The following is a 14,300-nucleotide window of genomic DNA, read 5'->3' as shown; positions in this document are numbered from 1 at the left end:
GCAAAGAGTTGGACATGACTGAGCAACTGAACAAGAGATATGCAGATGATACCACTTTAATGGCTGAAAGTGAAGAGGAACTAAAGAGCCTCTTGATGAGGATGAAAGAGGAGACTGAAAAAACTGGCTTAAAACTCAAATTCAAAACTTAAAATTAAAAAAATGAAAACCATGGCATATGGTCCCATCACTTCATGACAAATAGATGGGGAAAAAGTAGAAACAGTGACAGATTTTATTTTCTTGGGCTCCAAAATCACTGTGGATGGTGACCGCGGCCATCAAATAAAAGACACTTGCTGCTTGGAAGAAAAGTTATGACAAACCTAGACAGCATACTGAAAAGTAGAGACAGCACTTTGCTGAGAAAGGTCCATATAGTCAAAGCTACAGTTTTTCCGTAAGTCATGTACAGACATGAGAGTTGGATCAAAAGAAGTCTGAGCAGCAAAGAATTGATACTTTTGAATTGTGATGCTGGATAAGACTCTTGAGACTCCCTTGGGCAGCAAGGAGACTAAACCAGTCCAAAACATTCATCAGAAGGACTGATGCTAAAGCCAAAGCTCCAATACTTTGGCCACCGGATACAAAGAGCCAGCTCACTGGAAAAGACCCTGATGCCGGGAAAGACTGAGAGCAGGATAAGGGGACGGCAAGGATAACATGGTTGGATGGCATCACCGACTCAATGAATATGAGCGTGAACAAACTCTAGGAGGCTGTGAAGGACAGGGAAGCCTGGCGTGCTGAAGTTCATGGGCCTGCAAAGAGTCTGACGTGACTTAGCGACTAAAGGACAAAACCAACATAATTTAATAACCTATTGGTTTGTTTGGTCACTCTTTGTGTAGCCCAACTATTGCAGTTCTACTCTTGCCACCCCAAAATTGGGGGTGAAAGACACTGCCATGATGGAAATGTGAAGAGAAAGCATCCGATTCTCACACTGACTATCATTGCTTTGCTGGCATTCTTTCCTGGGGATGTTAATTACCTTGTGCAAGAAACAACAATCCTGTCCAACAGACCAAATATGTAAGCTGTTGAAAAGCAGTGGTAGGCACTGAATCCTAGTTTTCACAAAATTCTTTTCATAAAAAAAAAAAAAAAAGGACACTCATCCAAAAGCTGTCTCTAATTCTATCATTTTCCTAAAGTCTTTTAAGTTTTTTCAGCCTGAGCTTCCACATCATAAAATTTAGCTAAATAACACAGTTCAATGTCTATTACATTTTAAACTATTTTACATTTTTATCATTATATTTATAACCTATTATTATCTTCTATCCTACACATCTACATTTATGGAAAAACAATTTATTCTGTGACTCTTTAAGACATTAAATACTGCAACTAGTTCCTAAACATTCTAAGTTTAAGGAAGCATGCTTTAAAATCCCATTCCTATATCCAGTAAAAACCCCAAAGACTATACAACAATGAAAGAATATCAGAAGTTACATGAGATATTACAGTTTCTTCAAAAGGTCTCAGGAAACTGAAACACATGAGGGCATGATTGATGGAATAATTAAAAAGACTGAAGTGGGTGATTTTAGCCTTGAATCAAGGAAACACTGACTGACTCAGAAAGTGAAAGACATAAAGTAAAATAAAATATCAAGGGGAAAATCTGTAAGAGACATTCCTCATTCTGAGTTCGTATTAGTGAACCAGGCAGAGAAGAACTAAGACAAATGGGCAAAAGGGGAAACACAAAGATGTCACAGCTATCTGAAAAGGAGGCTTTATGGAATAAATTAAGAATGGCATACCATATGCCTTGGGAAGTGGACGGCAATCAGTTGGTCAACTGCAATCGTATCATATCTATATGCTTAATATTAAAACTATCAGCATGGAAAAACACATGGACAGTGACAAGTCACACTGCTACTTATTTGAAAATTCAGATTATGCTTTGGCATGGATCCAGTGGTACACCATGGCTTCACTAAAATGCAGTTTTCAAACTGCTGCATGTTAACAAGAGGCATAATTGTACATCCTAGTTCTTATCCCGTGGACCATATGGAATTAAGCGGTGGATGAGAGCTTTCCCCCTTGCTTGTCCAAAACCCAAAGGAATAAATAATTTAAGGGTTATATACATAAAGACTAATGATTAAGTGGTTGGGATGTAACCTAACTCGAAGAAGGTTATGCATATAAAGATCTAATCAAAGAAAATTTGCTACTGGTTATGTTTTCCTCTTTCTTCTTACATAAAAGTGAAAAGTTTGCTTTTCATGGACTGTAGCCCACCAGGCTCCTCTCTCCCTGGAATTCTCCAGGCAAGAATACTAGAGTGGGGTGCAATGCCCTTCTCCAGGGAATCTTCTAGACTGTGAGATCCATCCAGGGTCTCCTGCATTGCAGGCAGATTCTTTACCATCTGAGGCATCAGGTTACATATTACCAATTAAATACTAAGAATGCACTGTGATGATATGAAAATATTTTTCTCACTGCCTAACAATCCAGCTTTATCAGTACTAAGTCAGATGATCCTTGCCTACTGATATTAACACCCTTGTGCAGCCTTTTTACATACTTACCAGGGTTAATCTGTATAGTCGACTAACAACATCTGGCAGAAGAGACAGGAAGATGATATATCACTGATGAAATCAAGTTATAAAAAAGACCATGATTTCTGTTTTGGCAAGCTCTCTTGCATGTATGTTTTCTTCCCCACCCCACCTCTTTTCCTGGAAAGCCGTCTGCCATGATGTGAGCAGCCCACTGGCAAGGAGCTGACACCTCCAACCAAGAGCCAGTGAGAAATAACAGCCAGTAAAACCAACAACCAGAGCAATAATCGCGGAAACAATTTCTGTAGCCCCAAGGGAGCCTTGAGATGCCTGAAAAACCAGGCTTTGTTATAACTTCATGAGAAACCTTGAACCAGAACCACCCTATTGTTAAATATTTGACTCTCATATGTCTTACCAAGAGACTCTGAGAGAGAAACACTGTTTGCTGTATTTTTTTTTTAAATTGGAGATAATTGCTTAACAATGTTGTGTTGGCTTCTGCCATACAACCCTCCCTCTTTAGCTGCCCCGACCCTATCCCACCCCTCCAGGCCATCACAGAGCACAAGGCACCAGCTCCCTGTGCTCTACAGCAGTTGCCCATTAGTTGCCTGTTTTACATATGGTAACAAATACGTTTCAATGCTACTCTCTCAATTCGTCCTGCCCTCTCCTTCCCCTCGCCATGTCCAGAGTCTGTTCTCTATGTCTGCATCTCTATTTCTGCCCTGCAAATAGGTTCATCAGCACCATTTTTCTAGATTCCATATATATGTTATAAATAATATACAATATTTGCTTTTCTCTTTTTGACTCACTTCACTCTGTGTAACAGGCTCTAGGTTCATCCACCTCACTAGAACTGACTCAAATGCGTTCCTTTTTATGGCTAATTATTTGCTATTTTAAGCTGTTAAATTTCAGGACAATTTATTACGTAGTAATAACTAGTGAATACAAATGGCAAGAACTGGGATATACTCTTTAGAAGCTGACAAACCAACCACTTGATATTTTAGTGTTTTCAGAAGTTTATCATGCAAACCAATTTTAAAGTCAAATGAATCAATGCTGGCTACAAATCTGCTTCATGCTTTAAACAAAAATTTAGCATTTTAAATTTCTTTTTTATTTTACTTTCCACAATAGAGCCTCAGTGTTACCTTCATTGAAGATCCAGACAAGGTACCAAAAAAAAAAGTGTATGAAAGTGGAAATAACCTCCATTCACTTGTAAAAGAGCAAGTGTTTCAGTTGGAGATAATGGCTTACATGAATTATGTGTAACACTGCATTAACTTGTTGTCATTACCATCATTATTAAACACAGCCAAGCATTCACCATGTGCTCTAGAGGGCACATGAGCTTCTACAAGACGTCATGGGCACCCTGTAGGAACACACCCAAGGAATTCAAAAGCAATGGATTCTCATCTATACATGAAGGGGGGAAAAAAAAAAACTTGATTGTACTCCATCAACTTACATGTATGCAATGTAGGAATTAGAAGGTTCAGTTAATCTTCCTTTTCGAACTAAACCTTAACAAATATAAATGACTTTTGGTGTTTAAAATCAAAAGTGATGCAGGAAATGCAAGAGAAATTCATCTGAAGGTATTAACTCAAAATCTTCCTTTACCCCTGAGCCATTCAAAAACAAAAAACCCTGGCTTCCCAGTCTTTCCAGCTATGTCCTTATCCTCTGCAAGAACTATCAGACTGACACTTGCAGTTCTGGCAAGCCTGAAGCATAAGAGTGGGTGGCGGGCGGGGGGTTTGGGGGGGAGCGGAGGGGAGGGGAGAAATGGAAGGAGAGACAGAGAGAGAGAGAGAGAGAGAAAGAACAGACACATCTGGCCAGATCTTCAACTGGTTTCTGAGTCTGCCTGTCCCTGCCTCTCCTGCTGTTTCTTCTGTTCCTGCAGATATGATTAATGTCTATGAATTGGCAAAACTCTGGTTTGTAAGCAAGGCTGAGGGCTTTCCGTCCCAACGAGGTTGAGGTATGGAGTTAATGAGAAGTGAGACTGTGGGGAATGAACAGAAACATGCCAATGTTAAAGTAATTGAGCATGAATATCAAACACTGACTTGGGAACAGTCTTCATTTGCTGACGGGAAGTCTGATCAGCTGCCGGGTGGATGGCGTGGGTACACAGATCTGCATTCATTGCTGGCCTCAGAATTTCCATCACAACAGCCTACACTTTATAACCCTGGTACCTTGTTTCCTCACCTAGATTCCTATTTCCCTTTTCTTCTCGTTCTTTGGTTCTTTTTCCCTCCCCGGCCTCACTCTCTTGCTCCTCCTTTACTTCCATCCTACAAATGCTTTCTTCTTTCTTGTTTATGAATTTATCTCCTCTATCCTCAAGCCTCACAAAGAATTTAAAGCTTCTCTCAATAATTGCTTTTTCTTTAAAATATGCATAATTTACTAATGCCAGTTCAGAATAACACAGATGATGGTGTTGTGGCTAGAAGAATTGCTGATGCTATAATTTTCATTTTAAAAACCTTGCATTGTCCTCTAAAGCCAGTGAAAGCTTGAATTATTAATTAGTATAAGACACTACTCTGTCTTCTATCAGTCTCAAATAGTTTACTTGTATGTTCTTAAGTGGCAAAGATCTTTGCAAGATTTGCACAATAGTGACAAAATGAACACCTTAATAAGCTCTACATTATTACTAATTTCAAGTTTTAATGAAGAGTTATTCAGAAGAGCAATAATAGTTTTAAAAAACTAAATATTAAAAAAAAAAAAAACCCTTTGGTTCTAAAATTCTGTGGTTGTTGCTGTGTAGTTGCTAAGATGTGCCTGACTCTTTTGCAACCCCATGGAATTTTCCAGCCAAGGATACAGGAGAAGGTTGCCATTTCCTCCTCCAGGGGATCTTCCTAACCCAGGGATGGAACCCAAGTCTCTTATATCTCCTGCTTTGGCATGTGGATTCTTTACCACTGAGCCACCAGGGAAGTCCTCTAAAATTCTAGGAATGCACCATAAGGCATTTTTACAAAAATTCATTTACAAAGATTTTTTTTTTCACTAACAATACAAATGGACAAAATTTAAATGTACATCAGTTGGAAACTGTTTAAGTAAAATACAGTACCACTCATTAAGTGAAATTTAAAATGATGTGTGAAAAATACATAACTAATGAAGATGTAGACAACACAGTATACTTTTAATGAATCAAAAGCTGTAAATTCATTTAATATATACATGCTTAGAAGACTAAGCATTAATGCTTATCTGATGGCCACAGACTCTAAGATTGTGTTTCTACTTGTCACTTTCTAAATTTCCATTTGAACCTATAGGATAACTGCTAGAAAGAATACGTAAGTAACAAAGTAACTAAAAAAAATGAGTTTCTCAATCCCTACACATACACCAAGGAAAACTGATAAAAAAAAAAGGAAAAGCAATCACATAAGAAAAGACCTTAAATATAAAAGTGTTAATGGTTTACCTTAATAGCGTAGTGTTCTCTAACTTCAGGCCTAATAGAATCAAAGTCTCCACTGATGAATTCAGGCAGAAAGCTGAAAGAAAGAGTTTCAAAAGAGTAAGTCAATTATTTAAGACTATTTAGTAGCTAACCTTTAAAATTATGATTATAAGAACCAGAGAGAGAGCTAAGGTACTCAAAAGGAAAAAGAAACAGTCTATTTTCAGAGTGAATGGGATGTTATATCTTATGCACTTAATTTTCACTTAGAAAGACTGAGGGGAATTCCAGGTACTCAAATAATGTGTCAATTTAGTCTCACTATCAGTCAATATTTATCTTGCTTAAAAAAACAGATTAAGATTAAAGAAGATTACTGCTTTAACAAAAGCTCCCAGTTCAAAACCCTAGCACAAGGACTCGTATTCTCTGCATAGTACTTTCTACAAATAGACAAAACTTTGACATTTTACCTTCACATCAGTTCAAAACTTTCAACAGATTCTAACAGAACAAATGATAATGAGGATGAGGCATTTTTGTAGCACATAAATCAGTTCAAAAACATTTTCCAAATAGCCTGCTGACGTATTTCTAGAAATAGGAGTCTTCTAGTTTCGTCTGCAATACCACAAAGATCACAGTTACTAAATAGGAGAGGATTCTCCAAATGGATGTCACAATTACCTTTTTTCTCTTCCCTACCATTTTCAGAACTCTTTTAGGAAAACCTCCCTTACTGTATCTACATAAGCCATCCTTTTCTATTATAAGACATCTGTATGACCTGGAAGAATTTCGTCCCACTAAAAATACCTAACTGTGGAGAAATAAAAACATCCCTGGACTTCTCAGTACTCCTGCCAAACGCCCTAGCTTCTGAGCTTCAAACGTATATATGAGATAAAGAAGAGAATGCTTGCTTTCATGTCTTGCAGAAATATTCTGCTCTTCACAAACCAACCATAAAAACTAGATGCAGCTTTTTACCCCATTAATTGCTTTGATTCAAAATCCTAATCTAACTTCTGTTATGTCTTCTCAAGATGGCCAAATTATTACAGAAAGAAATAAGTCTCTAGAGACTGAATATTACTGCCAGCTGTTATAAGTCAAAAAGAGGTAAAGCCCAGAACCTAGAGATATCCCTGGGTCACAAAAGACAAGACACAGGGAGAAAGACATCTTTCTGCTGGAGAGATTTCACTGATATAAAAATGGGCTGGGGTTAAGATTCAGGCCCATAAAATGTCCCCAGAGAGCCTTTCAAGAAGGGAGAAGCACCGCTGCCACCACCCCACTTAACAGTTGAGAGAAAATCTCATTTTCTCGTCTTTCAGATATGAATATGCGGCTATTCTCACAGGACCACTGATCTGTAGCTGCATGAGTCAAGGGTTTATAAAAACTAGAGAACAGAACTCTGACTCAGAACACCTCGTGTACACATTCAGGATAATATTCATAAAGAGGAGTATTTAAAAACCCATCACTGACCTTGTTCTTTTGTAAGATGATTTTAAGTTCTTAACCCAATTGATGTGCTGCAGTCCATGGGGTCACAAAGAGTTACCAATGACTTAGTGACTGAACAACCACCACCGAACTGGAACTTAATTCTTAGGCCAACTCTGTCCATGCTGGACCAACTCTTCTTTGAGCTATTCCTCTTCTTAGGGCTAAACAGTTAAGAGGAAGTCCTTCCATAGAGTTCTGTACCACAACACTGCATAGTTTTGTCTTTTCATTAAACATTAACACTTACGTATTAAAATTTTCAATCAATTGATTTCAGAACTGTTCACTGAACATCAAACCATGTGCAGAAGCAATAGTTCACTCAGAATAAGGTAAAACTGGGAAGTAAAACACCTAGGTTTTTAAATTACCTTGCCTGGTTTGAACATTTTCCTACAAACTCTTCTTCTCAAGATGTCCCTACCATAGTTATCTATGATTTTCAATTTCATTTTATACACATTTAGATAACTCCCTTCCTGATAACTTACTTAGGACTAAAAAAATAGACCATTAGTTTGTATCACTTCTTTTTCCTGTTGCAAAATTTCATTCATTTTCAAAGCTTCTTCCAAATGCCTCCACCTACCACCATTTAACTATAAAAGCGTTAGTCGCTCAGTCACGTACAACTCTTTGCAACCCAATGGACCAAAGACCACCTGGCTCCTTTGTCCATGGAATTCTCCAAACAAGAATACTGGAGTGGGTAGCCATTCCCTTCTTCAGGGGATCTTGCCAACCCAGGAATCAAACCCGCATCTCCTGCATTGCAGGTGGATTCTTTACCATTTGAGCCACCAAGGAAGCCCCCATTCAACCATACACAAATTAAAACACATATGGACCACAGACTATTCATACTTCCTATGGTCTGAATGTGTATGTCCCCCTCCAATTAATATGTTGAAACCCTAATACCTAAATGATGTTCTTAGGAGGTTATTAGTTTAAAATGGTGGTGCTTTCATGCATATATGAGTGCCCATAGAAGAGAAACCCCAGAAAGCTCTCTTCCCCTTCCCATCATTTGAGGACACAGTAAGAAGACAGCCCTCTATAAAACAGGGAGCAGACCTCCCCATGCAGTGCCTCTGCTGGCACTCTGAACTTGAACTTCCCACCCTCCAGAACTGGGAGAAGTGTTTGTTATTTATAAGCCATCCAGTCTATGGTATTCTGTTAGAGCAACTTAAAAGTATTGAGATATTGCTGGAAAGGATAAAAGGAATCGGCCCTCCAATACCACCACTGTCCTCTTAAAGAACTGAAATCTAAGAAGTCAAGTGAATTTGGCCAATACTTCACCATGTAGAGAAGCCATTTAAACTTAGGACTCTGGTTCTGTGCAGTCCAAATCATGTAACTTTCTAATAAGGCTGACTCTACCTTCCTCTACAAAGTTTAGCCCCTCGGATATCTAGAATCAATTTGGCAATTTCCAAATACTATATTTTTTGACAGTAAATAAAAATGAAAAATAAAGACTAATAAATGTAGTCAACTGAACACCTATCCCATTAGGATACATCATCTTAAAGAGTATTAGATCTTTTTCTTACTCTATGATTAATGAAGGAAAGCAATCATGCAAATTCACTTTTATAATCTTGCAAAATATTAACAGGAAAGCAAAATTATATAGATAAAAAATAAGTTCAGTAAACATTTAATATAATCTTCTCCAATGTAACATAGATGCTTTAAAAAATGCATGAGGATGCATATTTCTAAGATGACTCATGGCAAAAGTACACCTGGTTTACATGCCGATATGGCTAAAATAATTATAACTTATTCCGATATAATATACTAGTTTTTGCAACTTCCTGAAATGTGCCTTCATACATTGCAATTAAAAGCCCATGTAACACTGTCTGAGGCATCTGTGGCCAAGCACCTGAGTACTCTGAAGAGGTACTTATTGCGGATGACACTTCACAGATGTAAAGGAACTACACTGTGATATAAAAGACAGTGTACACAAAAGATAATTTTCAGGAACTATTTGGGAACTGACTTCAGAGAGCAAGTAAGTGATGAATGGCAAATGGGTTTGTCTTGTTACATACAGCATTCAAGCAGACCTCTCCTTGGTATCCTCAAATCTACCAGCACTGACTCACAGTATTAAGATCCATCCCATGTAATAATTGGGAGGAGGCTGCTACATGACGAAAACATACCTAGTCATGGTGTGTTAGAATACAACTGTCTTTCAGAAAACTTTTTCTGATACCGGTAAAGAAGGCTATCCCTCCACAGAGGCTTCTCTGCTCCCAAGGAACATACAACCACTCCCCTTCTATAGCAATGAATCTCTTACTTTCCATTTCATTACAAGCAATTTCTGTAAATGTCTTTTAGCTTCTACTAGACTAAGCTCTTGGGGCAGGAGCTCTCTGATTGACCTTGGTATTGCTCAAAGCACCAAGTACACAGATGCTGATAATAACATCATAATGTGAGAAGGCAAAGGAGGAGAAGCAGGGGGGTTGGGGTATGAAAAGAGGAAGTAGGAGGGAAATGCAGAAAAAGGAGGAGGGCCAGGGGAAAGATGGCAGGGGCAAAAAGAGGAATGCAAAGAATTAGGGGAAAGGAGGGAAGAAGTGGAGAAGGAGAGGTGGGGAGAAAATGGTAAAAAGGGAAGAGAAAGGCCAGAAGAGGAACAAAAGGGAAGGAGAAGAGTGGAAAAGCACCAGGGAAGACTTTTAACATAAAGTTACTAGGATGTCCGCTCCCTAATTCTCAGCTTGTCCACAATATTTAACTTTTCTGAGCTTCATTTCACCTTATGTAAAATGAGGATAATTCGGAGTGCTTGTGAGGATTAAGAGTTAATATATGTAAAGCACTTAGAAAATGCCTGGCACTCAGTAAGCAGAACTTAAGCCATTCAGTTAAAATAAAATTTATTACCAGAGAAGCTAACTCACTTGCTCGAGGTTAGAAGGCTAATAAGAGCTAGAACCAAATTTCACACCCAGGCGGCACCATCTTTATTCTCTAACAGCCATGTCTACAGCCTTCCAGACACACGCATTTACAAATGGAATAAACGTTTCTTATGGAGAAAGTTCTCTACATAACTGCATTATCCTCCTGCTGATTTTATTAATCAGTGTTAATTTGGGCAACGTGTATATATGATAGAAGTAGCACTGAGACAGAAGAAAAGAAGGATTTGTGCTCCTTGCTATAGAAAGGATAGGATCTTGATTAAAGAAATACATTAGGAGGAGAAATTTTGAAAATAGTGTTGAAAAAGAAGAGGGCTCCAGATACAAGAAAAAAAAAAATGGTACCCCGTCTAAAGACACAGGAATTGATCATTCAAAGATCTGAGCTAATATTCTCTGCAAAACTGCCTAACTTAATAGCAAAGAAAAAAACCCAAGGGTGATCTAAAAAACAAAGTAAAATGGTACTGCGTTTTGACTGTGTTTATAGATGCCATGTTTTATTAAGTCTCTAATAGTATGAAAGATATTTAAATATGGATGGTCCCTGACTTACAATGGTTCAACTTAAGACTTTTTGACTTTACAGTGGTGTGACAGCAACAAGCACACAGTAGAAATGAGACCTCAAGTTTTGAATTTTAATCTCCTCCCTAGCTAGTGATATGAGGTACAATACATACTCTCTCAAAGAAGTTGGGCGGAGCCAGGCAGCCACAAGATCACAGGGGTGAGCGACCGACACAAGCAAATCCATCCTGTTTTTCATTTTCAGTACAGGACTCAATAAATTATGAGAGGCACTCAACACTTTATAATAAAATAGACGTTGTATTAGATGATTTTGCCCAACTCTAGGTTAATATAAGTGTTCTCCTCCTTTCTGAACTGAAGGATTACTTTGCCTGGCAAAGGAAAAACTTCCTTGCTACACTTCCATTAGAATATGCAATTTTACTTCTCCCAAAATCCTGGCCCTTATTTGAAATCTGTCCTACTTGTACATCCAACCGGAGCTGCATGGTAATGAAGTAGCAGGGTGAGTGCCCAGTTATTCCATACCATAAGCTACCAATCCCTAGGAATGCTCTACTTATGCTTCTAGGTTTGTGATTTATTTTAATGAATAGAGAAGCGGTAAAGAGAGGCACAATTCCGAAATCATATGAGACTGCTTGAAAGTACATTTCATTCTAGGCAGTAAACACACAAACAAATGAATATTCAACTCTGTAACTGAGCACTCTAACCCAAAATACACAATGTAAATTTGATGGATCAGCCCATGACAGGGGAATTAACCTCTCACTGTAACCACTTGGAGAATCAGAAAAAATATGAGAAACAATGGTATTCAGACAGTGGAAAGCAGGCAGCTCAGCCCAGTGACTGCTGAAAAATGGGAAACAAATAAGATGAGCCCTCTTATTCCTCAGCCTTCTTCCTGGAGGCAGTTTCTAGCTTAGACCACAATGAGGGAAAACTCAGAGACCCGCAGCCTAACGAGAGGAGACCAAGATTAATTTTAAGGAAAGCTGAAGAGCTAGAAAAGGTAGAAAATGGAACCATAGGGGAAAGAAACCTCCAGAAACCTTCATTCCTGGTGAAAATGCTATGAAGACTCTTGAAATGACAATAAATGATTTTATCAACTAAGTTTATCAACATAAACTTAGTTGATAAAGTAGTAGAAGGGTTTGAGAGGACTGCCTCCAATTTTGCAAGATGCTCTCAGTCAGTTCAGTTGCTTAGTCGTGTCCGACTCTTTGCGACTGCATGGACCACAGCATGCCAGGCTTCCCTGTCCATCACCAACTCCCGGAGCTTGCTCAAACTCATGTCCATTGCGTCAGTGATGCCATCCAACCATCTCATCCTCTGTCAACCCGTTCTCCTGCCCTCAATCGTTCCCAGCATCAGGGTCTTTTCTGAGTCAATTCTTAGCATCAGGTAGCCAAAGTACTGGAGTTTCAGCTTCACCATCAGTCCTTTCAATGAATATTCAGGACTGATTTCCTTTAGGATGGACTGGTTGGATCTCCTTGCAGTCCAAGGGACTCTTGAGAGTCTTCTCCAACACCACAGTTCAAAAGCATCAATTCTTCAGTGCTCAGCTTTCTTTATAGTCCAACTCTCACATCCATACATGACTACTGGAAAAACCACAGCTTTGCCTAGATGGACTTTTGTTGGCAAAGTAATGTCTCTGCTTTTTAATATGCTATCTAGGTTGGTCATAACTTTCCTTCCAAGGAGTAAGTGTCTTTTAATTTCATGGCTGCAGTCACCATCTGCAGTGATCTGGAGCCCCAGAAAATAGTCCCTCGCTGTTTCCATTGTTTCCCCATCTATTTAAGAGCATCCATAAGCAAGATGCTCTACTGTGGGTAAGACGCTGTCAAACAGCACTGTATGCTACGAAGAAATTGTTCAAGAAAGGAAGAGTGCACTGATGTGTCCAACTTCATGGTCATCTCATTTTAGGAAATGGCCACAGTCACGCCAGTCTGCAGCGACCACCATGCTCATCAATCAGCAGTCGTCGTCACGAGGCAAGACCCCTCCACAAGCAAAAAGACTGAGTCACTGATGGCCTAGATGATGGCCAGCAATTCTTAGCAAAAAAATTAAAAAATTATTTAAGGTATATATATTGTATTTTAAGAGCTTCAGCGGTGGGTCAGTGGTAACGAATCTGCCTACAATGCAGGAGATCCAAGTTCAATCCATGGACTGGGAAAATCCCCTGGAGTAGGGAATGACTACCCACTCCAGTATTCCTGCCTGGAGAACTCCATGGACAGAGGAGTCTGGTGGGCTACAGTCCATGGGGTCTCAAAGAGCCAGACATGACTGAGCGACCAACACAAACACATTGTATTTTAAGACATAATGCTATTGCACACTTAACAGACTACATACAGTAACTGCATACAGACTACACACATAACTTTCATACACGCTGGGAAATCAAGAAATCCATGCAACTTGCTTTATTATAATATTTGCTCTATTGTAATGGTCTGGAACCTAAATTATGTATCTCTGAGGTATGCCTGTGTTTATAGTAGGTATGTACAGTCTTTCTCAACTGCACATGGAATATTCTTCACAATGGACCATATTCTAGGCCACGGTCCATCATTTTTTTTTTCCCTTAAGGACCCAGTCACCATTTTAGCTTCTGTGGGCTCTAATGTCTGTGTCGCAACTATTTAACTCTGTCATGATACAAGAAAGTGGCTGCAGAAAATAGGGAAGCAGTAGTATGGCACTGCTACGTTCCAGTAAGTGTCACTTACAGGCGGCGGGCCTGCAGCCTGCAGTCTGCCAACTCCCGCTCTGGGCCGAAAGTAAGACTCAACAGATTTAACAGGATTGAAATCATACAAAGTGTATTCCATGACACATAATATTCTCTTTTCTCACTTGCTCAAAGTCATCAATTATAAATCAGTACTACCTGGAATGAAGTGTGACCACAAAGAGAATAAACTATTTGAGGCTCTAAAACCTCCATTTATATATACACAATAAAACTCTATTAAATAAATTCAATCATATGCCATTAAAGTAGGCTATGGATTTCAATTTTTCTAGATATATTTTATCCTACTTACTATTCACACTAACAAACTGCCCCACTAAATTACATAAGTTTGAATTGTATTTAACATTTATTTATATACACATAATGCAAATATAATCAATTCAATTTTATAATATTTTATAGTTCAGGCACACCTCAAATACTGAAACATATATATTTTAGAAATTAATTTTCTCATTGACAAATGTATAATTTCAAGTGTGAATCAG

General features: G+C 38.6%; 1 protein-coding gene across 4 annotated transcripts in view; it reads right to left on the bottom strand.

The window, feature by feature from the left end:
• Positions 1-14,300, bottom strand: part of TPK1 (thiamin pyrophosphokinase 1) — a 387,814-nt gene that overhangs the window by 206,169 nt on the left and 167,345 nt on the right. For all 4 annotated transcript variants that reach the window (XM_027538741.1, XM_027538740.1, XM_027538742.1 and 1 more), the window contains exon 5: positions 6,025-6,097. In XM_027538741.1, the coding sequence (XP_027394542.1) occupies positions 6,025-6,097 (73 nt within the window). The remainder of the gene's footprint in view (positions 1-6,024; positions 6,098-14,300) is intronic.

This window comes from Bos indicus x Bos taurus, chromosome 4, assembly GCF_003369695.1.
Source record: "Bos indicus x Bos taurus breed Angus x Brahman F1 hybrid chromosome 4, Bos_hybrid_MaternalHap_v2.0, whole genome shotgun sequence".
Taxonomy (NCBI): Eukaryota; Metazoa; Chordata; class Mammalia; order Artiodactyla; family Bovidae; genus Bos; species Bos indicus x Bos taurus.
The sequence above is the reverse complement of the archived record's forward strand: the minus strand, read 5'-3'. Positions and strand labels throughout refer to the sequence as shown.